This window comes from Juglans microcarpa x Juglans regia, chromosome 2D (genome assembly GCF_004785595.1).
Source record: "Juglans microcarpa x Juglans regia isolate MS1-56 chromosome 2D, Jm3101_v1.0, whole genome shotgun sequence".
Classification (NCBI taxonomy): Eukaryota; Viridiplantae; Streptophyta; class Magnoliopsida; order Fagales; family Juglandaceae; genus Juglans; species Juglans microcarpa x Juglans regia.
In genome coordinates, this window is record NC_054596.1 from 19,179,890 (window position 1) to 19,207,129 (window position 27,240).

At 33.6% G+C, this 27,240-nt stretch overlaps 3 protein-coding genes across 5 annotated transcripts; 1 reads left to right on the forward strand and 2 right to left on the reverse strand.

The window, feature by feature from the left end:
• Positions 1 to 208: 208 nt before the first annotated feature.
• Positions 209 to 4,615, reverse strand: LOC121249954 (G-type lectin S-receptor-like serine/threonine-protein kinase At4g03230). Its single transcript, XM_041148836.1, has 8 exons — positions 3,211 to 4,615; positions 2,409 to 2,879; positions 1,992 to 2,111; positions 1,676 to 1,884; positions 1,379 to 1,589; positions 1,015 to 1,252; positions 735 to 885; positions 209 to 645 (listed from the first exon to the last, which is right to left on the reverse strand). Exons 1-8 carry the CDS (start codon positions 4,598 to 4,600, stop codon positions 343 to 345), a joined length of 3,093 nt encoding a protein of 1,030 aa, XP_041004770.1. The 5' UTR covers positions 4,601 to 4,615; the 3' UTR covers positions 209 to 342.
• An 11,267-nt stretch (positions 4,616 to 15,882) lies between these two features.
• On the forward strand, positions 15,883 to 17,190 carry LOC121250698 (zinc finger protein CONSTANS-LIKE 9-like). 2 transcript variants are annotated; one of them, XM_041149883.1, is made up of 2 exons: positions 15,883 to 16,600; positions 16,776 to 17,190. In XM_041149883.1, exons 1-2 carry the CDS (start codon positions 16,094 to 16,096, stop codon positions 16,983 to 16,985), a joined length of 717 nt encoding a protein of 238 aa, XP_041005817.1. In that variant the 5' UTR covers positions 15,883 to 16,093; the 3' UTR covers positions 16,986 to 17,190. The 2 variants fall into 2 exon arrangements, with proteins under 2 accessions (XP_041005817.1, XP_041005818.1); XM_041149884.1 differs by having other exon boundaries at positions 16,779 to 17,190.
• Positions 17,191 to 22,675: 5,485 nt separating this feature from the next.
• Positions 22,676 to 26,671, reverse strand: LOC121250732 (frataxin, mitochondrial-like). 2 transcript variants are annotated; one of them, XM_041149929.1, is made up of 5 exons: positions 26,397 to 26,671; positions 26,010 to 26,082; positions 25,595 to 25,642; positions 25,410 to 25,504; positions 22,676 to 23,216 (listed from the first exon to the last, which is right to left on the reverse strand). In XM_041149929.1, exons 1-5 carry the CDS (start codon positions 26,630 to 26,632, stop codon positions 23,087 to 23,089), a joined length of 582 nt encoding a protein of 193 aa, XP_041005863.1. In that variant the 5' UTR covers positions 26,633 to 26,671; the 3' UTR covers positions 22,676 to 23,086. The 2 variants fall into 2 exon arrangements, with proteins under 2 accessions (XP_041005863.1, XP_041005862.1); XM_041149928.1 differs by having other exon boundaries at positions 25,595 to 25,684.
• Between the last annotated feature and the right edge of the window lie 569 nt (positions 26,672 to 27,240).

The following is a 27,240-nucleotide window of genomic DNA, read 5'->3' on the forward strand; positions in this document are numbered from 1 at the left end:
AAAACATAGTTGTGTAAAGTTAGTGTTCAAAGTTGAGGTACCTTTCCCAACATTTGCAAATAACACCCATAATAGATATAAATGAATGACTACTTAATGGCCACGAGTCACCTACATTAATCTGATAATTAAGGAAACTACAGTACTACAAAAACAAAAATTAAAATGCTTGGAGTTTCAAAAGAAGGGGTAATAGATCAAAATTACAGTCAACATTAATTGTTACAGGGGAAAAACAATACGCTGGGAGAGACGAAAATAAGCCCCTCCTTTTCTCCATGAGTACCACGACATGAAGTGCTAGAAACTTGGAAAGAGAAATTAAACAAAGAGTCTTGAGTATCAACGTCCTTCTTCTAGGGTAACCGTTAACTCATTAAATATCTCTGGTTTACTAGAAGAAGAAGCTGTGCCAGAAAGGGATCTCCTTACAACAAAGGCTGGTTGTTTAGGAGTTGGAAGAGTTGCATTTTCACTACCAAGCATGAAAACTGCATTTGACATGGATGGACGGTCAGCTGGGTCTTCTTGCACGCATAAGAGTCCAACAACAACACACCTCAAAAACTCATTTGGGTTGCATGTTTCACGTAATGCTTGGTCCATTAAATCTAATGCCCTGTTTTCTTTCCACGACTTCCATGCCTGGGAAAGTTTCAAAGCTTTGAAATGGTTACGAAGCAGAGTGATGGAAAAATATAACAGTCTATAACCAATTTATATAGCTCACTTACATATCCAAGAAGACTTAAAGTTTGTTCTGACTGGTAAAATCCTGTGTTTCTTTTCCCGCTGATGATCTCTAGTACAACCACACCAAAGCTAAAGACATCAGACTTGACTGAGAAATATCCGTCCAACGCATATTCTGGAGACATGTAGCCGCTGCACGACAGCAAATGTTGATCAAATGGTCAGTGAATTGGGGAACATATATGGGAGCAACCAAAAAATGTGATACAAAGTCTAAACATTCTGGAATTGATCATCTCTATTATTTGTACATGTACATACTAAGTTCCAACTACTCTGGTTGTGCTTCCCTCAGTTTGTTTGCCTCCAAATATTCTTGCCAAGCCGAAGTCAGAAATCTTGGGGTTCATCTCCTCATCTAGGAGAACGTTGCTTGTTTTCAAATCTCTATGAATAATCCTCAACCTAGAATCTTGGTGAAGATAAAGCAGTCCTCGAGCAATTCCCAGAATGATGTTGAAGCGTATCTCCCAGCTCAATAACACACATAGCGTTCGATCTTGCACAAGATTTTTCATTCCAAAACAAATTCAATCACCATCTTAATTAAGATGCTTTCTGTGGGCAATATTTCATATATTTATGTAGTGAGTCAGTCTAAAAAATCTGAGGTTCAGAGGCTAACCAAATAAAAAGGAGTCTAAGCTTTTGTTGGGCATGTATTCATAGAGTAACATCTTTTCGTCTCCAACAATGCAATATCCAAGAAGTCTAACTAGATTTCTATGTTGAAGTTTTGCAATCAACACAACCTCATTTTTAAATTCTTCTAAGCCTTGCCCCGAACCACGTGACAGCCTCTTTATAGCAATCAGTTGTCCACCTGTAAACTTACCCTGAGCACATTCCATATGGCATATACATCATCCTTTGTAAACCACAATATTGTTCAAAAATTAATTGTTGAGGAGATAGTTATTACCTTGTAAACAGGCCCAAAACCACCTTGTCCAAGCTTGTTTGCCTCTGAGAAGTTATCTGTAGCTGCTAGTATACTACCCAAATCAAAAAATGGTACATCAATCCCTTTCTTATCCTCTTCTTTGAACTCAGCTGAAGATATCAAATCTTGGACACGTCTCTCAGTGTCATACAAGTTTAATGTCTGATTTCCCTGATTACTTCTGCTATCTGATTTCAAAACAGAATTTAAAACCAGCCAATTGTCAATCTAATGAAAAGGAGGGAGGCGGGGGGGAGTCAAACAGAAATTCTGTGCCTGCCAGTTACCAACTTACCATTTCTATTGGCCACTCGCCTTCTTTTCAGATAGTACACAAAACACAAGATCATGATGATGAGAATTACAATTGCAATAGTCCCCAGGACAATTGGATAACGCCTGTTGTGACCAGCTACTGCAATACAGCAAGACCATATGGAAGGTGGTTAGTCATCTAAAATCTAATACAATATAATATAACTCACATATATGTAAGGAAAAGAAGAACTTTTGGAAGGCACGATACATGCTGGCTGATTGAACACTAGAGGAATGCCATGGAGCAGGGCGTGGGGCTGGATTATCATAAGAAAATAATTCCAGTAGGATAGAGTCCTTCTTGGATATAACATCACAATGCTCTGATTCTTTCTTGGCTAACATTGCAATCTTAAACTGCCAGTAGTACTGGCATGAGAGGTAGAACCCTAACCTTTAACACAATGTAAGTTTAGGGCATCCCATCGGAAGTTTGGATTGCAATGGCACCTCTCCTCTCCATCTGTTGTTGCCATGCAAGTTGAATTTGTCCAAGCCATGCAGTCTGAGGATGATATGCAAGTCGGCTCCGGCGGTGGGTTCCAACGAATCTCTACTTCATCAGAAGAAAGCCACCGGGTCACGTTAAATAGCAATGAAGAAATGAGCCGCAGATTTCCTTCTGAATTTCCCGCAACAGTACGATTTCCTGCATATTTGACTTGGATGACAAAAGTTCGTGTACTTGGATCGATGCTTTCAATTCGATAGCCAGGGGTACTGTATGCCGGCATGAAGCTAACTTGGCCGGTGGAATCGTTGCAGTAGAAACTAAAATACATGGGTTCGCCACAATTTGGTCTGGTGCTCAGTGGGTAGGGGATTATGTTTGTTCCACAAGGCTCGCAATCCCTTGCGGTTGATTCTGCAAAGCGTGGAATAAAAACTAAAGTAACAGTACTGAGAAATGAACTTCTATACCATTATAAAATCAAAGCTCGATCTGGCTGTTTTTACAACATGATGTCAACTACTTTTGTATATACCCCCGACAGCCCACGAGTAACAAGTCATTAGGCAAAGAAGTGGTTAATTTTTCATGTTTTCTAGCATATCTAGCTAGAATTATGGATTTTTTTTAGTGTAACCTTTAACAACACAGGTTTTTTCATTTGTTGGTTTCCATTTTGTTAAGCAATTTAGCAACTGATGAGTCAATTCTAGAGAATTGCAATATTCAATATGGGAGGGAGTACCTATATCAGATTTTTTTGCCACGCGAACAGAAAGGTTACGACCTTCCGCGTACTCCTCTTGAAGACCTGTTAGATCGTCAATCCAAATCAAGCAGTTGTTTCTCGTACCATTTTGACCTCTTCGCATGCTGTTTCCAAGTTCCTGATACGAATAGGCCTGGCACTCATCACAGTTGTCAAGGCACGCCTTACTGCATTCTGTTTCATTTTCTACAGCGAAAGGTCTGCTTTCGTCGCTCACCTTTATCATCTTTAAGCCCAAGAACGCGGTTCTCTCCTTCTCGCCACAATATAGATCCGAAATTCTGGAGCACCCGCCAGAAAACACTCCCGAATCCCATCTCTCGGGATTATGAGGCTTGAACCCTGGCAAGCATTTGCATCGACGTATTTTGTTGTTAATGTTGCAGACGGCGCCAGATTTCCCGCAAGCATTATGAATGCTACACTCATCTCTTGGCTCCGACCATATCGAAAACCACTTATGTTGATCACCAATAAACCACAAGAACTGTAACTTTCCAGTGTAATCCATCACCAACCTTCTTAAACCATTATTACGAGCCAAAGCGGGCAATCCCATGTACAAGTCCCTACTACTAGAAGTTTTGCTGCTCTTGCTGACATTCCGCATGCTGAAATTTGATAGTAAGTCTGCAATGACATGATCAAGCTTTTCTTCCGAGTGCGATCTCCAACTTTTGATCCAGTGACGGACTTGTGGTTTTTTGATAATCATGTAGTCGACTTGATCTTCTTCTTCTTGATCTGGAGTTCGTTTGAACGTGTAAATTCCCATTCCAGGGTCACCAACGCCAGCCCATGAAGTCAATGTAAGGCTTTCATCCATCTTCATACCTGGAAGAAATGTATCGGTTGGATGTTTAAAGCTTTCCCACAGAACTTTTAACTGATCGTCGCTAAAGACCAGGTTTCCAGAATCCATGAGCTTCACAGACCGATTTCTAGACGGGGGTATTTCAAGTTGATCTGTAGACCAATATACATTCTTTGTAGCTGTATCCAATACCTTGAGGTTGCCATCTTCTGCAATTCTAATGACTCCAATGACACCGGTAGGTATTGGAGACTCTCGGTTGGCAACCCATACAACAGCTTTTGGATCCAATCGATACCATATTCCGACGAACCTGTTGGGGCTAGAGCTTCCATTAGGGGTAAAGAACCCAAACTCAAAGTCTCCTCCAACCAACACAAGAGTTGATCCATTATCCTTGTCGGTAATCAATTCGTCTTCCTTCAAAATATGTCTAGCACTGCAATATAATTGAGATAAACACAACAAATGTATGCAAAAGATGAAGAAGATCGAATATGACAAGAAACTTTTAGAAAATGTACTGAAGATTTTGCTTCCTCTGCTTATCATTGTGAAGAAATTAAGCAGGAAACTAGAACTACTGAAACTCTTCCGCAGTATTGTTACTTGTACTCACTCTGCTTGCCAATGGTTCTAGTCATCCATGTAGTCTTTTTTGAAAGGTCTTTTCATATTTAATTTTTATTTGTAATTAAATGACTCGTGGCAATTAGTTATTGGTGTTTATGTTAAATTTTTGACATATTGTCATGGAAAACTAATTGAAAAATTTATAATAATGAAATGAAATGAAATGAAATACTTTCTATATCTAAACGAGAACTTTGATCGAAGTTGAAAACATAGGTAGTAAAAAAATTCGTAATTGTTAATATCTAACAATAAAAGTTATTACGAAACCATAATATTTAGTACTATTAATGTATTGTTCAGCTTTATGTTTTACAGAGGCATGTAAGGTAAATGGGTCACCAGGTCAAAGTCGTCTGCTATATATGTCAATTACATCCTTTAAGCCGTAGTAATGAAGGCAAAGTGACATGTTCATTTCATCGTTATTTCCCCTGGTCCTCCTTGTCTTTCACTTGCAAAGAGACAGAAAATCTGGCTTTGCCTTTGAATATGAAGTTTTCCTATCAAAAAAAAAAAAAAAAAAAAGCAAAGAAGAATGAAATATGAACGACTTCAATGACTAGTTTCGCTCCACAGACTCAAACAGATATTTTAAAATGCTTTCAGAGCAGTGGTATTGGTTTAATTATTTATCTCTAAAATTTAATGCAAAGTATATATTTTTTATAAATCTAAAATCTTTTTAGCTATAAACTCATATTATATTAACTATTGGACTAGTCAAAATAATATTATAATATTATTTTTTTAATAATAATCTTTTTAATTTATTTTTTTCATATTTTATAATTACACTAACTATACGTTAATTAATAATTTAATTTGATACTTAAATTATTATTTTCCAACTTAAATATATTGTGGCTCAAAATTGAGAAATAATAATTTAAATAAATAAAATAATAGTTATAGAGTATGAACAGTTAGAGTGCGTTTGGATGTTGAAGTAAGTTGAGTTGAGTTGATAAAATATTATTAGAATATTATTTATTATTATTATTATTGTTTTAGGATTTGAAAAAGTTGAATTGTTTATTATATTTTGTGTTGGAATTTAAAAAAGTTGTAATAATGAGTTGAGATGAGTTGAGAGGAGTTATAGATCCAAACAAAGTAGTCTTCAAATTTAGAGATAAACTTAAATGTACTATAACTCAAAGTTAAAGATTTTAGTGTATAATGAATCCAATACAATAATTTTAACACAAATTTAATAAATTTTAAAAATGACACTCATTTGATAAGTCCAATATCAATGCTCTTAACATCCAAATGGAGCCTAACCATCTTATCTTCACCACTAATTGAAGAATTAAATGGATACGCTTGGAATGGACAATGCTTTGTAGCAATATGTTTGGATGTTGAGATATTCATTTCATCTTATTTTATCTCAACATCTAAATATTATTTAGATACAAATATTTTTTAATTTTTAATTTTTAACTTTTTTATATAATTATTATCTAATCATTACAATTTTTCTAAACTTTCAAACAAAATATAAAAAATAATCTAACTTTTTAAATACTAAAACAAAAGTTATACTATAATAATATCTTAACTTTATAATATTTTTATTCAATTTTTTTTTCTCATTTTCTAAAATTCTATCAAATATTTTAAATCAAATTATTTCACTATTATTTATAATTATTCTATTATTATTTACAAATTTTTTATCTCATCTCATGCATTTCATTTGAACGTTAAGTCTCTCTGGCAAACATAAATTCAGTGTGAGGTTGTAAAGTCCACTGCATTGACAGATGGTTTATGAGTCATTTGGATTGAGAAATACTCTCAATAAATCTCATTTCATCATTATAATTTTTTTAAATTTTTATATAAAATATAATAAATAATTTAAATTTTTAAATCTTAAAATAATAATAATTTTTTAATAATATTTTATTTAATTTTTAATTTTCATTTAAAATATTCTCATCTTATCTTTGTCATGTTATTACGGAAGCGTCGGGTCTGGCCGCATGGTTTGACTACACAAATTTGACTATAAAAATGTGCCCAAGTTGACCACGTCAGCTGCATGCAGTTTATGAAGATATATATACATTACAAATTGGCAGTAAATTAATGGCACATTTCTATCCACAGACGAGATTTTCAAAGTTGGGCACGATTTTCTGCACTAAATGCCCGATCACATATGAACAAAGTGACAATAATGAAAAGAGGCTAAAAGAAGGCCAAAATACACAAAAATAGTAACAATAATGGAATCACGTGAAAGCAATCGTTACACTTGATTGGGTACACAAAGTTCATTCTGTTTCATTTTTCTTCTAAGAAGGAAAATGTGAAAAATTATTCCTCTGCCTTTTATATTTGTGAAATGGTCCCTGCACTCTCCTCTTTTTCTTTTCCTTTATTTTGTCCACAAATATTTGTACAAATGCCCTGACCTTATAGGTCGTTCTTTTTTTGGTTTTAATTCTGACCCAAACCAATTCATAAACGGAAGTTGTTTATCAGACTCTACTCTTTTTGCAATAAGGCAAGGTTGGAATAAATTGGATAGAGTCAAATTGGAATATAATGGAGTCAGCACACGTGTGGACGACCCGGTGGGAACTCACATTTCACTCGTTTAAAGTAGGGGTGTACATAAACCGGCCAGACCGGCTACAGCTAACATAGACCGACCGCCAGATTCAGGAACAGACTGAAACCGACAGTGAACTGGTTGGTCGACAATAGCAATTTAACAAAACCGACGTCGACCGATTCGATCCATGGTTCAAGCCTGATCTAAACCGAAGAAGCAAGTGACATTAATAAGTATATTGTGGTTTACTGGTTTATGCCGAAATGAGCAATGCTTACTGTCCTAAATATTGTGGTTTGTGACATAGTGTTGTGTGTGATAATTTGTGTTTGTGTGTGTGATAGACTTGTGGTTTTGCATAAATATTCGGGACTGTCTTTGAATTTATTTTCTTATTTTCTTAGCAGTCTTTGAAGTTGTGGGCTGTGATTGAAAATTTATGCAAAAACACCACATAAAGGAAAGATAAGTGAACTAAACTTAGATTAGAGTCTTAGACTTGTGATGTTTGCTATATTGCAAACTAGCTACTGTGTAATATTAATCATTGTTTTGTTTTATAATGTATGTGACAACGTGTAACATCTATATTTTGTTTTATAAATTAGATGGATTCTTTGTCGTCTCCAATTGATGTTGATACATCAAGTCCAACCATTAACTTGAGAGATGATTTGAGGGAGACCCAGTCATCAAAACCCCCTAGTGTCCCTACTAGTACCACTTGTCCATTACCTAAGAAATGAAAAGGGAATGATCCATCAATTGTTTGGGACCATTTTACGAAGGTAGAGGGTTGTCCTATAGATGATCCAAATGCTAAATGTAATTATTATGGCAAGACGTATGCTTGCCACTCAAAGAGGAATAGGACTTCAACAGTGCAAAACTATTTACCTTCATGTCCTAAAAATTCTCATAAATGTGAGTCTTTAGATAGGTACCAAAAAATATTAACAGGTGAGGCAACACCTAAGGATGGAGTTGAAGACAGTGATGGTATGTTAAGGAGTCTTGTAACCCACAAATATAGTAAAGAGGTTGTGAGGTTGGCGATTGCAGAGATGGTAATTATCGATGAGTTGTCATTTAGAGTTGTTGAAGGACATGGATTTAGAAAAGTGTGTTAGTGTCTTGAACCTCAGTTTAAAGTATCAGTCGTGTCACAATTACAAAAGATTGTATGAAATTGTATGAATGTAAAAATGGAAAACTTAAAAAAGTGTTAAAAAATGGTGGCATGAGGATTTCGTTGACGATCGATACATGGACATCAATACAGAATTTGAATTATATGTGTCTAACTACATACTTCATTAATGAAAATTGAAAATTGCAGAAAAAAAATCATTAACTTTTGTTTAATCCCTAATCATCGAGGGAAAACTATTGGGAGATATGTTGAGACATGCTTGCTTGATTGGGGTATTAATAAAATATTTACTGTGACTGTTGATACTGCAAGTTCAAATAATACTGCAATTTCATATTTGAAACAGTTTTTGAAAGGGTAAATATATGTACATGAGATGTTGTACTCATATATTGAATCTTATTGTGAATGAGGGTTTGAAGGAGTGCAATGACACCATCACAATGGTTAGAAACACAGTTAGATATATGCGTTCATCTCCCGCAAGATTAGACAAGTTTAAGAAGTGTATAGAAAAAGAAAAAATTGATTATACGAAAATGTTGTGTCTTGATGTACAGACACGTTGGAACTCAACTTATATGATGTTGGAGACGGCTGAGAAGTTTGAAAAGGTTTTTAGGCGAATGGAGAGTAAGAAGTATAATTATGTCTCTTACTTTGATGATGGCTCTAGGTCTAGGCAGATGGGGCCTCCTACAGTTAGGGAATGGGAGACAGTGCGGATTTTTGTTAAGTTTTTAGAAATGTTTTATGATGCCACTAACAGATTTTATAGGTTTTTATACGTGACAGCCAACACCAATTTTCTGAAGATTTGTGATCTCCAAAATGAGTTGATGGAACTGAGTGAGAGTCCAAATAGTTGATTGAGGAGTATGGCCATAAATATGAAAACAAAATATAATAAGTATAGGGAGTCATTACACAGGCTGAACTTGTTTATGTTAATTGCAACTGTGCTTAATCCACAAAGCAAGTTAGGACTTCTTACTTTCCACTTGAGGAAAGTTCATGATGAGTTTCGTGCTGAGGAGTTGGTGTCGAGTGTAAAAAATGTATTGAGAGATTTATATGTGGAATATAATGCAGAATTCGACCACGAGTACCCAAGAACGTGAACAACCCCCTCCGATATCTAGAACCATGAATGTTGGTGATGACAAGTATGAGACCAAATGGTTCTACGAGTAGTATAAAGCATCTTCCGCCATGGGATCTAATATTGTCAAAACAGAAGTGGATTGATATTTATCAGATGGTTGTGAGACACTCTCCACATCATTTGACTTGTTAATTTGGTGAAAATTAATGAGGCTAACTATCTTGTACTCGTGAGGATTGCACGAGACTTATTAGTCATGTTTGTTTTCACGGTTGCGTCCGAGTCAGCATTTAGTACGGGAGGTCGTGTGTTTGATCATTTTCGGAGTTCAACTCCGAGAACCGTTAAGGCACTTATTTTTACTCAAAATTGGTTAAGGCATCCGGCAACAACCATTGATATCCGGGAGGCTATGGATAATGTGGAGAGATTCGTAGTAGAATCAGGTAATATTTTTTTTTTTCATTGTAATTTAATTTTAGTATTTTTTATAATCCAAACTCACTAACATTTGATATTTTATTCTTATTATTGATATTTTTTAATGTTTGTATATAGAGTTGGGCACATCTTCAAACATGACAACTATTGAAGATTGAAGGTGGAAGGCTTGAAGTTGAAGTAGCAAATATGAAGATCATTCCCAATTTTCCAATTTGTTGTCATTTAATTATGTTATATTTATTAGTTGCATTTTGCTATGCTTAAAGAATTTGTTTTTTCTTTTTCTTTTTCTTTTTCTTTTTTTTTTGTAATATGTATTATGTAATACTAAACATCTAGTAAAGTTATTTTTATTTTTTCTAATTATGTAATACGTAGTAAGTAATAATAAATATAGTTAGTTACTTAGTAATAGTAGAAAATTATAACTTATAAAAAAAATAGTAGAAAATTATAAATGACATTACTATTAAAATGAAATCAACTCAAAAAGAACTTGGATAATGAATTGAAGAAAAAAAAGCTTAAAATAAATGTTGAATTAGTTCAATTGGGCAAGAACAAAGGCCCAAAAAAGGACCCAAGAAAGGAGCCCAAACCGATCAAACCGACCGGACCAATTCCGGCCGGTTTCACCCCTTGTTATCGGCCAGTTTCAATCAATTTTTAAGTCTAAATTTAGGTTATCAGTCGGTTTTGATTTTCCCACAAAACCAAATCAGCCTAGTAATTTTTCAGCCCTAGTTTAAAGTGCACTGCACATCCACACTGTGAGGGGAACTTTTTAACTTTGAAATATAAACACGAGTACATGGTAAGTTTAGAGAAAATAATTGTACAAGTTTTAAATAAATAAATTTTATGTAAATCTTTGTAAAAAAATAGCTCCCATATTTAAAAAGTGTAAAAAATATTATTCTTTATTAATAGAACTCATTTTTTTACAAAGAACTTATATAAAATTTGTACCTAATATTACTTAAGTTTAAATAAGTACTTATACATGCCCAACCTAAAAGACAGTTGAGCTAATACCACTTTATATAACGACAAGAATTTTCTTTTTTTCAGGCCTTTACACTACACAATATTTACATTATATAATTTAATTTAAAATCTTAAAATTTATCTTTTAAACTATACCATATTGATGGTGTATAATGTAAAAGTATTAGAAGAAGCCTATTAATTTCGTAATAATGCCGCAAGATAAATAATGTTTGTAATCGTAAAGTATACAAGCGCTGCACAATTTTTTTTTTTTAAAAAAAAGTAAATATAAAATCCAATAACCTATATAAAAAAAAATTAATTTTTTAATAATAAATTTTAATATTTTTCAAACAAAATTATAAGACAGTTATACACATTACATCACCGTTAGTCGCAACAATGCTCATGACACGTCTCTTTAGATAAGATAAAAAAAGGAATCTGAATTGCAATGAAAGGACCGGTGGGGGGTAACACCACTTATTTTTTAAATTTTTTTGTATTGATGAAATTGTGGTGTAAAAGTTTTTTGTGGTTTCTATAAATAACTTTTATCTTTTTGGATTCATGGATGAAATTTCTCTCGAGAAAGATGTAATTTACTTCTCAAATTTGTCATTTCTAACTATTGTTAGAAGAGTAATATTATATATAATCGTAATATACACAATTATTTAAAAAAAAAATAGAGTCTATTATTATATAATTAGTTTTTTTTTATGTGAGTCTCGTATTTACTCATTTTTTTTTAAATAATTATGCAGCGCTTGCACACTCTACGCATGTAAATATCATTTCTCTTGTTGGAAGTAGTGGCAAAGGCACAATTATGATTGGTTTGTGTAAACTTAATAAAAAATATATAATTAGTCAATTAACATGAGATTATTGAATTTAGAAATTCACTAAGCATCTCATTTTTTACTTCAACAATAAAATAGTTTCAGTCCAATTAATTATTTAGAGTTAAGATAATAACAAGTCAAGTTCATTAATAATAATAATAATAATAATAATAATAAAAGTAGAAGATGGTAATGACAAACTCGACAATCACATATAATACAAACCAAAACAACTGAATGGTAAATAACAATGCCAAGAGCTATGTAGGGAACTCATTTTTGTTTTAAAATTTGAGTGGGTGCATCGAATGTTAGTTGGAAGCCATGCGTCACCTACTCCAACGACCCACCTTTTCACATTGCAATGATAGCCTTCAATCGGTTCAATACTACTTTACTACTTAAACTATATTTGAAATTTTTTATTTTTTTATTTTTTTTAATTATTTTTTAACATCTTTAATCATTAAGAAAAAATTAAAAAATATATATAATTTTATTAATAGTCACTTATTTGACCATTAAGTAAAATAAAAAATTAATAAAAAAATAAAATAAAAAAAATAATAAATAGGTAATAAAAAGATAGTAATCTTATTATTTTTCTTTCACGTTATGGGTTCTAAATTATATACCCATTTAACCATTGGGCTACCATACATGGTGTTGGTGGGCCTTAAAGAACCTTCTAGGTTCGAATGCCACAACAAAAGCAGTAGACAACAAAAGAGCAAGTTCAGCCCACCAAATTAGATGCAGCCCACCTATCTTTAGCCAAGACATGGCAGAAAACTGGACCTCAAATCCTTAATTTCCTTTTTCTTTTTTCTTTTCTTTCGAAATCTAATGCAAAAGCTCAGCTAATACAATAAACCCTCCTTGCTTCTTTAACATTTCTCACAACAGGTTTAAACTCTAAATGTTGCAAAACCCCATGCAGCTTCTTAGAGAATGATCTATTTCCTCAGCAATATTGAAAAAAATTAAATAAATGAAAGGGAAAAAAAGAAGATCGAGTATCTATTTAGAATAAATATTATGTGGTATTTTTATCATTTGACTAACTAATCTGTATTTTTAACACTAGATATTGGAAAAGAAATCAGAGAGAAGAGCGATGAAGATAGACTTACGTTAAAGAGAACGAAGACGATGGCAACTAGTCGTGTAACCGGTCCGGTCCGGTCCGGTTTTGGACAAAATCTAGGACCAACCCGGTATGTACCGGTTTTGTATTTTTCAAAACCGATTACGCGCCGTTACCCTTCTAAACTGGTACTTTCGGTTTTATCAGTTTCCAGTCCGGTCCGATTTTCTGGTTTTTTTAAAATGTAAGTTTCACAATTTATCATTAAAAATTTTTATAAAAAAAAAAAACTGATTTAAAAAAATATGTTTTATACTTTTATTAATATATTAGACTATATAATAGTATTAATATTAGACTATTGGTATAGTTATAAGTTATATATTAGTATTAGTTATAAACTATATATTTAATATTAGTGTTAGTTATAAACTTTTAGTAATTTAGTATTAATATTTTATGTAATAATTTATAATTTATAATAAGAAATTATTTCATATATGAATATATATATAACTATATATATTATATATAAAAATTTCACATAAAATTTATAATTACACATAATATATAAAACTTATATATACAATAGTACAAATATTATTTTTTATATATTTTTTTTATTAACCGGTCCGGTCCGGTCTGAAAAATCTTAAAATCTGAACCGGACCGGAACTGGCCAATTTTCACATTCTAAGAACCGGTTCTGGACCGATTTTTCGGTTTGAATTTACACCCCTAATGGCAACTACAAGAGAAGGTGACTGCTGGAGAGAAGGGGACACTTGCGGGCTAGGGAAGAGCGATGCCTCAGCAAGAACGGGGCTAGAAGATTATGACTTGCGGGTTGAAAAAGAAAAGAGAGATTATGGCTTACGGATTGAAGAAGAGAAGGGAGCTTTGGGAGAAAAAGAGGGAAAACAGAGTTTCGGGAGAAAGAAAATCAAGATAGATGAAATGAGGGTTTTAGGATGAAGAAGAATAAAATCGAGGGAAAGAAAGAGCGGGAGGTAGAGAAATGATAAAAAAATACTTTCGTCTGTGTACAGTCCCTCGCCAAGTATGGAGAGCTGCTAACATTTACTATAGCAGAAATGTTAAACTTATGAAGTTTAGTTAGGCCAATGCTAAAGTTTTTTCACACATTTCCTTCTAATTTGAACTTGCATTGGCTAATGGTTAGGTCATTGCCAATGCTCTAAGACCGTAATGGAAGAATTTTCTATGTAAAATAATAATAATAGTGCTACTGCTCATTATCTTCACACACTACATATCATATTTATTTTTATTTTTTAAAATTATTTTTGATTTTATTATTCTCATATTGATTGAATTTTTTTACTTATTATCTATACTCCATATATTTAATAAGAAAAAAAAATTAAAAATTAAAAAATTTTGTATAGTATATAATATGAAGATGATAAATAAAATTTTCTACTAATAAAAAGAACACAAAAACAATAAAAAGGACTTTCGTCAATCGAGAAGGGGTCCTGTAAGTCGCTGCACAAGGAGCGCGTGGTCGGGAGGAATGCTGACCATAGACGAGAAGAGAGGAGTCTGAGAACTGAGAAGAGATATATTCAGAGCGCCAGAGTGGTGCCCAAGAGGCAGGTCAGACATCCCAAATCAGGTATAGGCTATAGCACACGTGGCCCAAGCCTCTGAAGCGAATCGGAATCTCCAGCACGCTATCTCTATGCCACCTGGATATGGCGCGTCACCGTCAAACCAAAAATATCCCAAGGGGTGGAGCGGTACCATAAAATATATAGACCACAGAGGTTGTTGTTCCCTGTCGAACCAACACCTGGCGCTACCAGACACCACAGCCTTAAGAACGGTGAAATCCTTCTGTTTTCACAGGTAAGGTACCAACCACAGCTCTGGAGCCCTTCCTTTTTCACTACAAAATTACACCCGTACCCTTAACTCAATCACTACTACTTTTATTCAATATTTTTACCTTATTTTTTAATAATTAGTTCAATAATTCAATTGCGTTTCTGTCCTTCGAAGAATCATAGAAAATATTATTTGTAATCAATAATAATTATTGCCGCTCTCTCGCTTTACATAATTATATTCTATAATGAACTAATTTTATGATGGTTTCGAATATATAAATCACATTAAACGTAGATAACAAATCCAACTGGTTGGGTTTGGATATAAAAATAGTTTTAATTTATCTCATCTAATTATTATAATTTTTTTAAATTTTTATATAAAATATAAAATTAGTTTAATTTTTTTAAATATTAAAATAATAATATTAAAAAATAATATTTTAATAATATTTTATTTAATTTTTAATTTTCATTTCAACTCACTGTCTAAACCTCACGTCTTAGAGTTCTGACAAACTCTTTTTGTGCACTGCTTGGTTTACATTGGTGAATAAATAAGAAGTCGCCTAGATGTTTTATGTCAATCACTTTATTAAAAATTATTTTAAATATCTCAAATTAGACACCACGCAAATAAAATAATACATGTAAATTATAAATAAATATATAAACAAAAATAAAACTAAAAATCTATGGCCATAGAATTTAAAAGATAAAAAAAATTAAAAATTAAAAACCAAAAATTTAATATTTATGTAAATAATATAAAAATAAGAATTTAAATACCAAAAAAAATTGAACCGGTGGAGGGGGAACCCGTACCCTATGCTCGGCGCATGAAAATATAATGTCACATTTAATGATTGATTTATCTGAATGTCATAATTTAATTTATAAATTTAAATTTTAAAATTTATCTTTTAAATTAAATTACATCTTATAGATAATGTGGTGTAAAATTTTTTAAATAAAATTATTGAGACCGATAAAAACAAAGTCTTAAATAAATTTATTTATAACTGAAAAAAGCAAATGGAAAAAAATACTGGCCATTCGTCTACGCATTGTGAATGGGGGGGGTGGGATTGGGAAATCTGGAAGAGGCAACCCATAAAGGTAAAAGCCAAAGCCTGTAGAAGGTAGTTTCGTTATTTGAGGTAAAAAGTTGGGGTTGTTTACTATAAAGACTACACCTTCCCCTTTCCTACATTCCCTTCGCTGCTTCCCACACATCCATTGATTACTCGCACTTGCAGGAGGAGATAGAGAGGGAGAAAGAAGACGGAGAAAGTAGAGAGAGAAAATTCCCGAGAAAGAATTTAAAGACCGAATCAAACTTTTTCGGAAAAGTGAAGAGATGAAAAACTGCGAGCTCTGCAAGGCCCCTGCTAGGACTTACTGCGAGTCGGACGAGGCGAGTCTCTGCTGGGACTGCGACGCCAAGGTCCACGGAGCCAACTTCCTCGTGGCTCGCCACTCCAGGACCCTCCTCTGCCACGCGTGCCAGACCCAAACCCCGTGGAGAGCGTCCGGTGCAAAGCTCGGGCACACGGTCTCCGTGTGCGTGGGCTGCGTCGCAGGAAACCGAAACAAAGATGATGAGCGGGAGAGCCAAGGAGGTAATGATGATGATCTCGAAGAAAACGACCGTGATCAGGACGTGGATGACATAGATGATGCTGAGGAGGATGATGACGACGAAGACGGTGATGCTGATAATTATGCTGAGAAGGAGGGAGATAATCAGGTTGTGCCGTGGTCTATGCCGCCTGCGGCGAGCTCTTCGAGTAGCGAAGAAGTGTCGGTGACAACGTTTGCGTTGAAGCGAATGCGTGAGAACGATTTAGATCTTGGAAACGCTCAGGTTTGTGTACCCGCCTTCTCGCTCAAATCTCTCCGTTTTCAGTTTCTGCTTCCATTTTTTTTTATTCACAACATTTCAATGCTTTAGGCGATTGTGTTTTTTATTAGTTTTGCATTTTTTCCCCCGAATCGAGATTCAAACAAGCATTCAGGAGTTATTGTTTCTTGAACAATAGCAGGACGATCTCAGCCGTTCTTCAACTGAACGGGAGAACGGCGCGGCGTTGACGGCTCAGGCTGATGACGGCGAGGCGACTTCTGTTGACTCAGTGAGGCCCCGGAAGAACCGGAGGACAGAATCGGACCGAGCGGTTGAGGTCGATGGCGGTGAGGCATCTTCTTCGACGATTATCGGGTCGCTCAGGAGAATCCGACGGCGAGATTAGTGAAGAATAGGGAGCTGTCGACGTGGATTCCTCGAATACTGTTAGCTGTCCGATTGAAATTAACCCTCTTCCTAACAATAGTGGGTTGTTTGACCAACGAATGCATTAGTTAATATGTAATACTAATTAATTTAGACGGTTTATATACTTATATTGAGATGATATTAAGGAGGAATGGGGGACGGAGACTGTGGTTGTGTTGCAACGTCGTTTCGTTAACAATACAATATACATATTCCTCTTTCGTCGTGTGGTTCGGTGGGTGCAAACTTGGGAAAAGAGTTTTTTTTTTTTTTTTATGTCTAGAGAATAATTACCGGAGAAAAAAAATACTTTAAACTTTAAAGAAACAAAAATATATTACTTCACTCAAAATACAGAGGGCTCAAAAATTAGATTTTTTTTTTCATTATTTACTACCACACCTCACATTTATAAATAAGATATCTACATTTTAGAAGATATCTATATTTTATAAAAAAAAATTATAAGTATAGATTGTGAGAGTGAATAGTAATTGATGTATAGTATTTTTTTATTTGATTTTTTTAACAATAAATAATTATTTAAAGAATACTATATATTAATTACTATTTACTGTCACGCCTAATACATTTGTTTGGTCAAGAAACTGAAAGGCAAAATAAAGAATGGAACCTTGATTGTAAGTAAAAGACTGCAAGATCACTAGTAATACACAATTTTGGCACAATCACATAATAAAATATTCAAGATTTTTTTGAGATATTATTTTAATATGAATTCGTAAAATGGTTGGCCAAGACTTTTGACTTCTTGAAAGGCTTGGCCTAATGATAATATGGTCATTATGCTTTAGCTGGGAAGAGAGAGCACGAGGACGACACATCACATATTATTCCCTCAAATGAGTCACAAAAAAAAAAATAATAATAATAATAATAAATAAATAAATAAATAAAAATAGAAAAGGGAAAATCCGTATGGGTATACCGTGTATACAAGCATATACAGAGAATATAAAATATTATCGTCTCACAGTCGTTGTATCGTGATATATTTATTATTAAATAATTTTTTATTAGATGATTTTTATAATTTAATAATAATAAAATAAAATAATATATAATATATTATTCTAATATAATATATATAATATTATTCTAAAAATTTTGAAGGAGGCGATCGGAATAAGTAGCTAGCCAGAGTCCAGAGTAGAGTACAGGTAGTAGAAATTGGGAAAATGTCAGGAGGTTGGCGTGGAAGAGGCCGTTGAGGCACGCGAATTTGGTTGTGTGGTGGTCATGAGGTGGGGACCCCAACAATTGTATGTATGGCTCTCCAAACACACTTTTCAAATTGAGCCACAGACTGTGTATGTGTGCGCGTGTCATAGCCAATAGCCTCACGAACCTTTAACTTGAGCCAGCCTCCAGCCCCCCCACCCATCCCTTCCACGTATGACCTTTTACCCAAAACAAGCAGCGGCTGCTATGGTGGTTTTCCTGTCCTATCCTCTGTACAATCCTGATAACGTGTGGTTTTAATCTAGCTTTTATAGTTTAGTTTTTGTGTAATGCTACTGAGATGATGAACTCATGAACCCATGAAATTTGACCGATAAGTTGCAAATATAATTTTTTTTCTTTTTCTTTTAATTATTTTCTTATATATATTTATATATTTTAAAAATTAAAAAATATCAATTCATTAAAAGTTACTTCTTTATTTTTTAAGTAAAAAAAAAAAAAAATTTAATCAATTACTTTTATCGATTGAAATAACATTTTCCTTTATTTTTACACTTCGATGGTGCTTGTGGGTCATCTTGTAGCTTGCGCTGGCTTCAACATGACCTCCCTTCTAATCATGCCCATGCCATGCCCATGCCCCTCTTTTGATGATTATCCCTTTGTACTTTTGTTTTGTGTTTTTTTTTTTTTTTTTTCTTTCCTTCCTTGTTGGTCAACATATATTTGATATTTTGGTTACTTACCAAAGATATTTTTATATTTTTTTATTATTAATCTTGGTGCCATGTCGTTCACAGATGAAGGCTAAGGCTTAGTTTGGATAGTGAGAATATTTAAAAAGTGTTAAAAATATTTATAAATAGTAATAAAAATATAATGAAAAAATAATAATAAAATATTAAAAAATAAGTAAAAAATAAAAAATAATAAAAAAATAGATAAAAAATAATAATAAAATAAAATATTCTCACTTACCAAACACACCTTAAAACAATTGAAATGAACACTAGATTCCTCACAGAGCTTCTTAAAAAAATATATAGCTGTCGTCGATTGTACGTTTTGTGGCCGGCCAATCCATCACATCGAGCCCAAAATGCATGGTATATAGAATTCCAAAGAAATAACATTGAGCCCTCACAACCACAGAACTGATTATATGGCTGAGGATGCTGGTCAACCAATAATATTCTAATAAATTACGATATTAAATTGCAGGATATTTGTTATTTAATCTACTTATTATTTATTTTTTATTATTTTTTCGTCATTTCATTTCATAATATAATATTATATAATTAAATATTATTTATTATATTTTATTTATAAATGATAAAAAAATTAATGAATAACATTACTTTTCCAAAAATGAAAAAAGAATGGATAGGAATGGAGAAGGGATGAATTAGGACCAAAGTTCTTGTGGTGCAGAATTGTTAAAGAGTGTTTTGAGGAAATAAAGATTAGGCTTGGTTTAGGTAGTAAGAATATCTTACAAGTATTAAGAATGTTTGTAAATAGTAGTATAAAATAATAATAAATTATTAAAAAAATAAAAAATAGTAAATAGTAAAAAAATAGATAAAAAATATTAATAATATAAAGAATAATAATGAGAGTACATTCCCACTTGCCAAACACATCTTTAACTTGTCGTTTAGTGGTAAAGGGGGGTGGTTGTGTTGTATGATTCGTACTGAATTCAAGCCTTGAAACCAAAACAAAGCCCCGTGTAACAATCACGTATGATCGTGACGAGGACCTTCGAACTGAACTCCCCCCGCATCAAACTTCTCAGTATTCTGCTGACCACGATCGATCCCATTATATATGTCTGACAGCGACAAAAGAATTTTATGCATTTCTACACGTCAACACATGTTATAATATCCTCCACCAGAAATGTTCTTGCAAAATAAACTTTATAAATTCCACATAATTTAACATCTATTTTATTATTAAAAAAAAACATATAATATATGACGTCTGTATCACGGTAAATTAATTTTATAATATGAAATTAGGGGTGAATAATGATATTAAATTTTTTTTTTCTCATTTTACTGCTGAATTCAGGACGTACAATGGACGTGAGTCGCTTTATTTATGCAACCCCAATTACTGGATAGTTCTTGCGGTAGTGGGATGAGGGCTACGTCTCAGTTACTTACTCATAACCTCTGAATGGAGCTAAATAAACAAATTTTAAAACCAGCCATCCAATCATGCATGTCTCTTGATACAATAATATCATTGTTTAGAAATGGAAAGTTATTTTATAAAAATAAATTTAATGTATTATAAAATTCGACAGTTTATAAATTTATTTTTATAAATAACTTTTTATAGGTGCAACACTTTTTATTTTCTATAAAGTTTGGTTGTAATATCAATCATGTTGGAACTTTGTTTTGTTATTCTTGTATAGTATCTAACACGTAATACATAATACCATTCAAGTTATTTATACATAATTTCCGGGTTGTGTATGGTTAACGATGGGCCGTATAATCAAACCATTTTTTATAATTATAATAAATCTATCAACGAATGATATGTTTACAGATTAGTGTTAATTTGTAATAGCAGAATACATTCATAGACTATTATCCTTAAAAAATTGAGGCAACTGCCGGATGGATGGATAATTTATTGGAGAGAGTTAAAAGGTGAGAAAACCAATGGCTTCTTATAATTGGGCAATTGAATGTAGGGATAGTTTTCGGCCTTGTGGCTGGAAAAAACGATGCCAATGATGATGTGTAGCTGAGAAATTACGTATCATTAATGTTATTATATACTAGTAAAGATTCTACGTGCATGACACGTATGATTGTTGAAGATAACCTTATCGAATAATGTGTCGGTTGGATTGGTCTTATTCGGTCATCCTAGCAAGAGTTATTTTCTTGCCATGCTCAATTTTTGAGCAGTGCGTTCGTTGAACTTAATTTTTTTTTTTTGGTGGTTTCAAGTAAAGATTATTTTTTAGCTATATTCAGAATGAATTTTCAAACAGTATTCAGAATTTTTCCATCAAATACAATTTCCTCTGTGTGTGTAATTTCCTCTGTGTGTGTGTGGAGCTTGAAGAGACAAAAAGCAGAAAATGATAAAGAAGCAGTACCATTCGGCCGGTTGCTTGTGGATGGATGTCTACAGTGCTTAAACATTTATGACTTTGGTCTCGTCGAGCATGCACATGCTCATTCCGTGTATAAAAACTCTTGTGACCCTTAAAATGGACCGACTTTAAATATCTCTCTCTCTCTATATATATATATATATAAGTTGTTTATACCAATTAGTCCACCCCTCTTCTTTAGATTTATATATATATATATATATATATATATATATATATATGGGATAATAATCCAAGCGATTCCCCTCCTCCTGAGTCCACTTGCAAACGATGCTTCAACCATGTTCACTATTTTCTATTGGATTTGAAACCAACAAAACTGTGTGTTTTGACTATTTTGATGCTTTCTACATGTACCACTGCTTTCCAAAATCAGACGGCGCCGATTATACAAATTTGGACATTTCACATGAAGTTCTATTGGTAGCTCCGACAATCTGTGGGCTGGGAGGCCATGCCAACTGTTTTGGTAGCAGTCAGGACTCTTGTGAAAGAAGCACCATTCCATAGATGTTCTCTTGCCTAAAATCTTCTACATCTCCATCACTATTTTCAAATTAATTTCGGGTCGTACACTTTAATTTTTCACTTTTAGCAACTAGACTCAAAGAGTGAAATTCATAATTAAAAAATTAAAATTTTAATGTTGATTCCATATTTATTTATTTTTTTAAAAGGAGCACACAGTACTTACGCTCTCTGATTGCAAATATCATTTCTCATGTTACAAACCACACTTCTATTCCTACTGCATCCGACTATATATAATAAGACACTTTCATCACCCTTAGATTGTTTTTATACTTTAAAAGATAATTTTGAAATCACAGCAAGAAAAATGTATGACGATAGTATAGTTTGTAGAAGTTTCCGTGCTACAATAGTCTCAAAGATTTTGATTTTATCAAGAAATTCAAGAAATGATAAGGCAATAGAAAGTTTGTTCCTTCTCGCGTGACATATAACCCAATTACATAACATATCAATATAAATAGTACATGTACATTTGCACACTGAATTCAGATTTTAGTGTGGGACAAATCAATTTTCAACACTGTCAATTGGCCATCGAGCTATTATGCATACCTAGAAATCTGAAAGGTGAAAAAAAAAAAAAAAAAAAAATCTCTGGAAAGAGATGAACAGTTTTTGTAGATGCTTGTTTCTTTATGAATTCTTTAAATGTTTTTTTTTTTTTTGACGAATAAAATGTTCACTTTTTTACCATGCCAAAGCAATTTAGGGCTATCTTCTCCTGAGAATGTATCTTGATCATCCAGTGGAATATCTAAATTGCATGGATCCAATAGAAGTTAAGTAGAAAATTACTGTTGGCTGTATTTTCTTCAAATCCTGAAATGTAACTGATACAAATGATCTCAATGCACTATGCTCATGATTATTGATTGGCATCTCAATAGATAGCATTAAATACATTAAAACCCAACCAAGAGAAGCTATACTTTGTCCAGTACTCTCCTAATCCTATAACTTATTTATTCTTCGTTTTTTCACCTGTTAAAGAAGTGAACAACCAACCTCTTAAGTGCAGGTACAATCCATATAAAATCTACCGTGATTTTTAGTTTTTTTCCGTAAAAGATACAAATTTTATTAATGAAACACCAAAATACAGGCAAGGAAGAGAGGCAAGCTCAAAGGCATGTCAGTACTAAGATGAAATTACCCAGAAGAAAATCTGATGTGGCAGAGTTTGCTGCAGTTCAGGAAAGATTGATGGGTTCGCCACACAGTTGCTCCAACTCACTTTCAAAAATTTTCAGCAAATCTACTTTTGTCCGCCTATAAACCCATGTTTGAGCATTCTGATCCCAGTCAAACCTAGATGGACCACTGTATGAAAACATAATCTTTCAGACAAGAAGAGGAGTACAAGAGAAAAACAGAGGAAGTTTGATTAAATTTTTACCACCATGATTACCTTAATAATAACACAGATAGCCTACTCTAACATTGGAGATGTATATAATCATAACCATGTTTCAGTGATAAAGCACCCTAAACAATACTGCGTAGGTTCAGACCCACATTCACAGGTTATTGGTATAATTTTATACATTACATACATGTTCCAGAAATCATACAGCACGCCCCTTTTGGGCACAACGAAGCCACTGGAATCCCCAGAAGGCTTCTAAAGGGAAAGGAAGAAAAGCTGACAGCAATATTACATGGAACCACAAGGACATTTGTAACATGTGACATTTTAATTCTGAAACTAGAGTTCGTAAACATTGTGGTGAAAATTCATTTATACTGTAAATATATACTTCTTTTATGGTTAAAAGTAAAGTTTTATTGAAACACAATGAAGGGCGTTGCCCAAGTACTGTAATAATATTATACTGTAAATATTATAAAACACTAATTTAGTCATGTTTCTTATTAAAAAATCTTAGTTGTCTAAATGAGCAGGTGCTATACCTCTCTTAATATTTTACATATTTAAAACCCATTTGTGTTGTCCATTTGATCACATCTAGAGATTTGGAAATGTCTGGATCTGGGGGGTTGTGACATAGTTCGTGTGCTTGTCTGTAAACAGACCATGCCCAAATAATTGGGAATATTACATCTATGTTGGGAGCTATAACTCTTTAGGCATCAAAGATGTCTCTAGATTATGACCCTCTTGTCGCTCTTCCATGCATACACATAATTCTTGAAGAGTTTTCTGTGGGTAGTGAAGAGGAAGAAAGGTTCCCATCCAATAGGATTCCACTGTTAAATAAAAGTTTTCTTGCATAAACAATTGTGGAACCTCCCACACTCACCAGCTGGATAAGATAGATGCAAAATACAAACCAATCTAGTTACTTCAGGAGGGATTATGAAACTTTCCTCCATTAAAAATTATCCTAATTCCAAAAACCTCCACCCCATTAGTAGTATGCCCATTGACATCAGTTGATTTTTCTTTGGAAAGTGATTGTAGTAGTCGTTGAAATGGGGAATACAATGAAGACAACGAGTCCTTTTGATGAAACACCTCGAGTAAATGATTACCTACATTTTTTATGAGGAGGGACTTTGGATATTATGCAAACACAACATGTCTTTTGTCCAGTTAAAACCCAGACTCATGCAACGCGCTCACATTACACGGATCAAGTAAATCATCGGCTTTTCACCAATGAGACATGAGTCATGACCTCTAGAAATTGTTTGTACCATACTGTTCAAACTTTATCATTGAGGGAAGCATATCCCCAAAACCAAGGCCCTTACCACTTGAGCCAACACCTCGGGGTTTGGCCACATGCAAACCATAATGGTATAAATGATGCAACCCTTATAAATTTCCAGGTCTACCAGAAGGGAAAGAAAGCCCACTGAAATTTTCACCAAGCCCTAGGTCCCGGCATAAGTTTTGACTAATAAAGATGGCCTCACTGGAACATATAATAAATTTGAAACAGTGCTTGGAATGTTTAGCCAGTTGGGAAAAATCTCCTAGCACTAGAATAACAACAGTCCAGGAGGAGAGGACAACAATTGTGCACTACTTAAGCTGTAAAAGAATACCACATTCTCTACTGTGTCGTCTCAAAAATTAATTTCAATTGGGGGATGCCCTCAGCGACGAGTCACACATACAGTGGTGAAAGTAATAGTTTAGAAAAATCAATTCATTTATGAGTTGCTGGTAAATTATATTTCAAGATGAAAAAAGGCTTTGGATGGACTCCAAAACAAGTGATATACAAATTATGTGTAGCATTAGATTTAGAGTACAGTGAAAGAACGTTATGCCAGTTTTATACAAAAGACTTGAGCGGAATATTATCACAAAATTAATTAAATTTTGTTTTGGCAGCATTATGTAATTTGAGTAAGTTTCAATGTACATCTGTTGTTGCTATAGCTGAATCCTTGGACATGTTGACATCTTGTTATTCAATATACAAGATTCAAGAGCATAGGCATACTGGGTTCGAATTGTACTGATACAGATTTATTGACAAACTGACCATGCCTCGACATTCCAAAACACAGCCAACACAATATAGATAATATAGATCATACCTCACTGGGGATGACAGCCAAATTTGTCTATTTGGTGTCTGTTTATTCAACACATAGGTCCCCAAATCCCCAAGTTTTAAGGTTAAAACCTCATTCTGAAACAAAAGCACCCAAAACAAGTTAGAAAAACTATGATGCCTTTCAAAAGAATAACCTCTCTCTAAAAACCAATAAGTCGTTCTCACCCCATAATCCACATCAAAACCATCAATTTCAACATTATCTCCATATTCCTGTGCACAAGAGACAATCAAAATCACAGTGCTCATGAGCACCTATTGTCATGACAGAATAAACTATCATGAGGAAATAAAATAAAATTTTCATGTACTCTGCCATATTTAATGAGAACAGCTCACATCAAACAATTCATAGATATTACATACCATTACAATAAAACCTAGATACCAACTAACACACACCGGACGTTGATGGCCAAAAGTAGATCCATTCAAACTGCACTGCTTGATATTTCTTAGTTACTCTTTCTAAACGGGGTACATGGAAAATCGTGTAAAACATTTGGAGGAGGCAAAGGGAGCAAGATTTCCACCAATGAACAAGCATAGATAAGCTAAACAGCCCAATGGCGACGAATACCTCAAGTTTCTCTAAAAGATTATGTATTGTGGAATTGGCCAGCCGGTGAAACTCATCCTCCTGCAGCACAGAACTGTTTTCACATTAATCATTAGCAGACTCATTGTAGTAGCCCATTTCCTTTAAACAAACTATTTTGGAAAAAATAACAACTAATCCCTTACTCAGATTTCATTAATAAAAGCAAATTGAAGTTGCAAGCTTAAAATTTTTCATTATCTGTTAGTGTATGTTAGACTGGAGCTTCCAACACGTATGTCAAAAAGTTGAATTGGTGACCAAACATTTCTTAAAACAAAAAAGTAGCACGGAATATTTAAAATCTTAATTCTTTTTTCAGTAAATTTAGGTTTTCCGGGAACCAAACGAGCACAGAGATTACCGTACCGATAATCAATGGCGGCGGGGCCTTGAGAGCCATCGGCGAGATTCAGTGGACGAGAACAGAAGTTTCTAGCAGCAGGAGACCATCGATTGGTCCCGGTTCTCGAAGCTTCTAGAGGCAGCAAACGCAATCTACGAATCGAATAAGAAGAAGAAAGAGGAAGAGGAAGGGGTTTTAGAAGCCTAGGGAGCTTTCTGAGGAAAAGCAATTTGGAAGCCATAGCAGCATCAACCACCATGGAAACAGCCCATTTCACCACCGAGAAATTAAAATTTAGACATTGCGAATATTTTATTATTATTTACTAAACATTTGAAAAAATCTCATTAACCTGGATGTCTATACGGATTAATTTGAGGTCGGTTCATTTTTAGGCCCAATAAGTATATAGCATGGCCCAAGTGGTCATTATGTTACGGATGGGTTTCAATTTGTGCTATGCTCTGGTTGGGCTTCTCAATGGCCCAATATTGTATTTCTTTGTCATAATGATTGTGGTGACCTTTGAGATTATTCATTACCTCCAAATCTTAATGTTACGAACAATGGAAATGAAGGCTTATTTCCTTAAAAATAAAAATAAAAAAGAAGAAGAAGAAGGAGGAGGCTTGTTTGACTAATGTTCTAACGAAGGTGGAAACATATGACACCACTCTTGAACCTAAAACTAAAATATGACACTAAAAAATAGATTTGATATAAATAGATTTGAGTAAAAATGAATAACATGATTAGTAAATTGGCCAATTGTAAGTTAACTCATGAATCCCGCAATTAATCCTTATAATCGAAAGAGATTTTATTTTTAAATTCTATAAATGATTAGTCTTAGGAGATGCTTGGAAA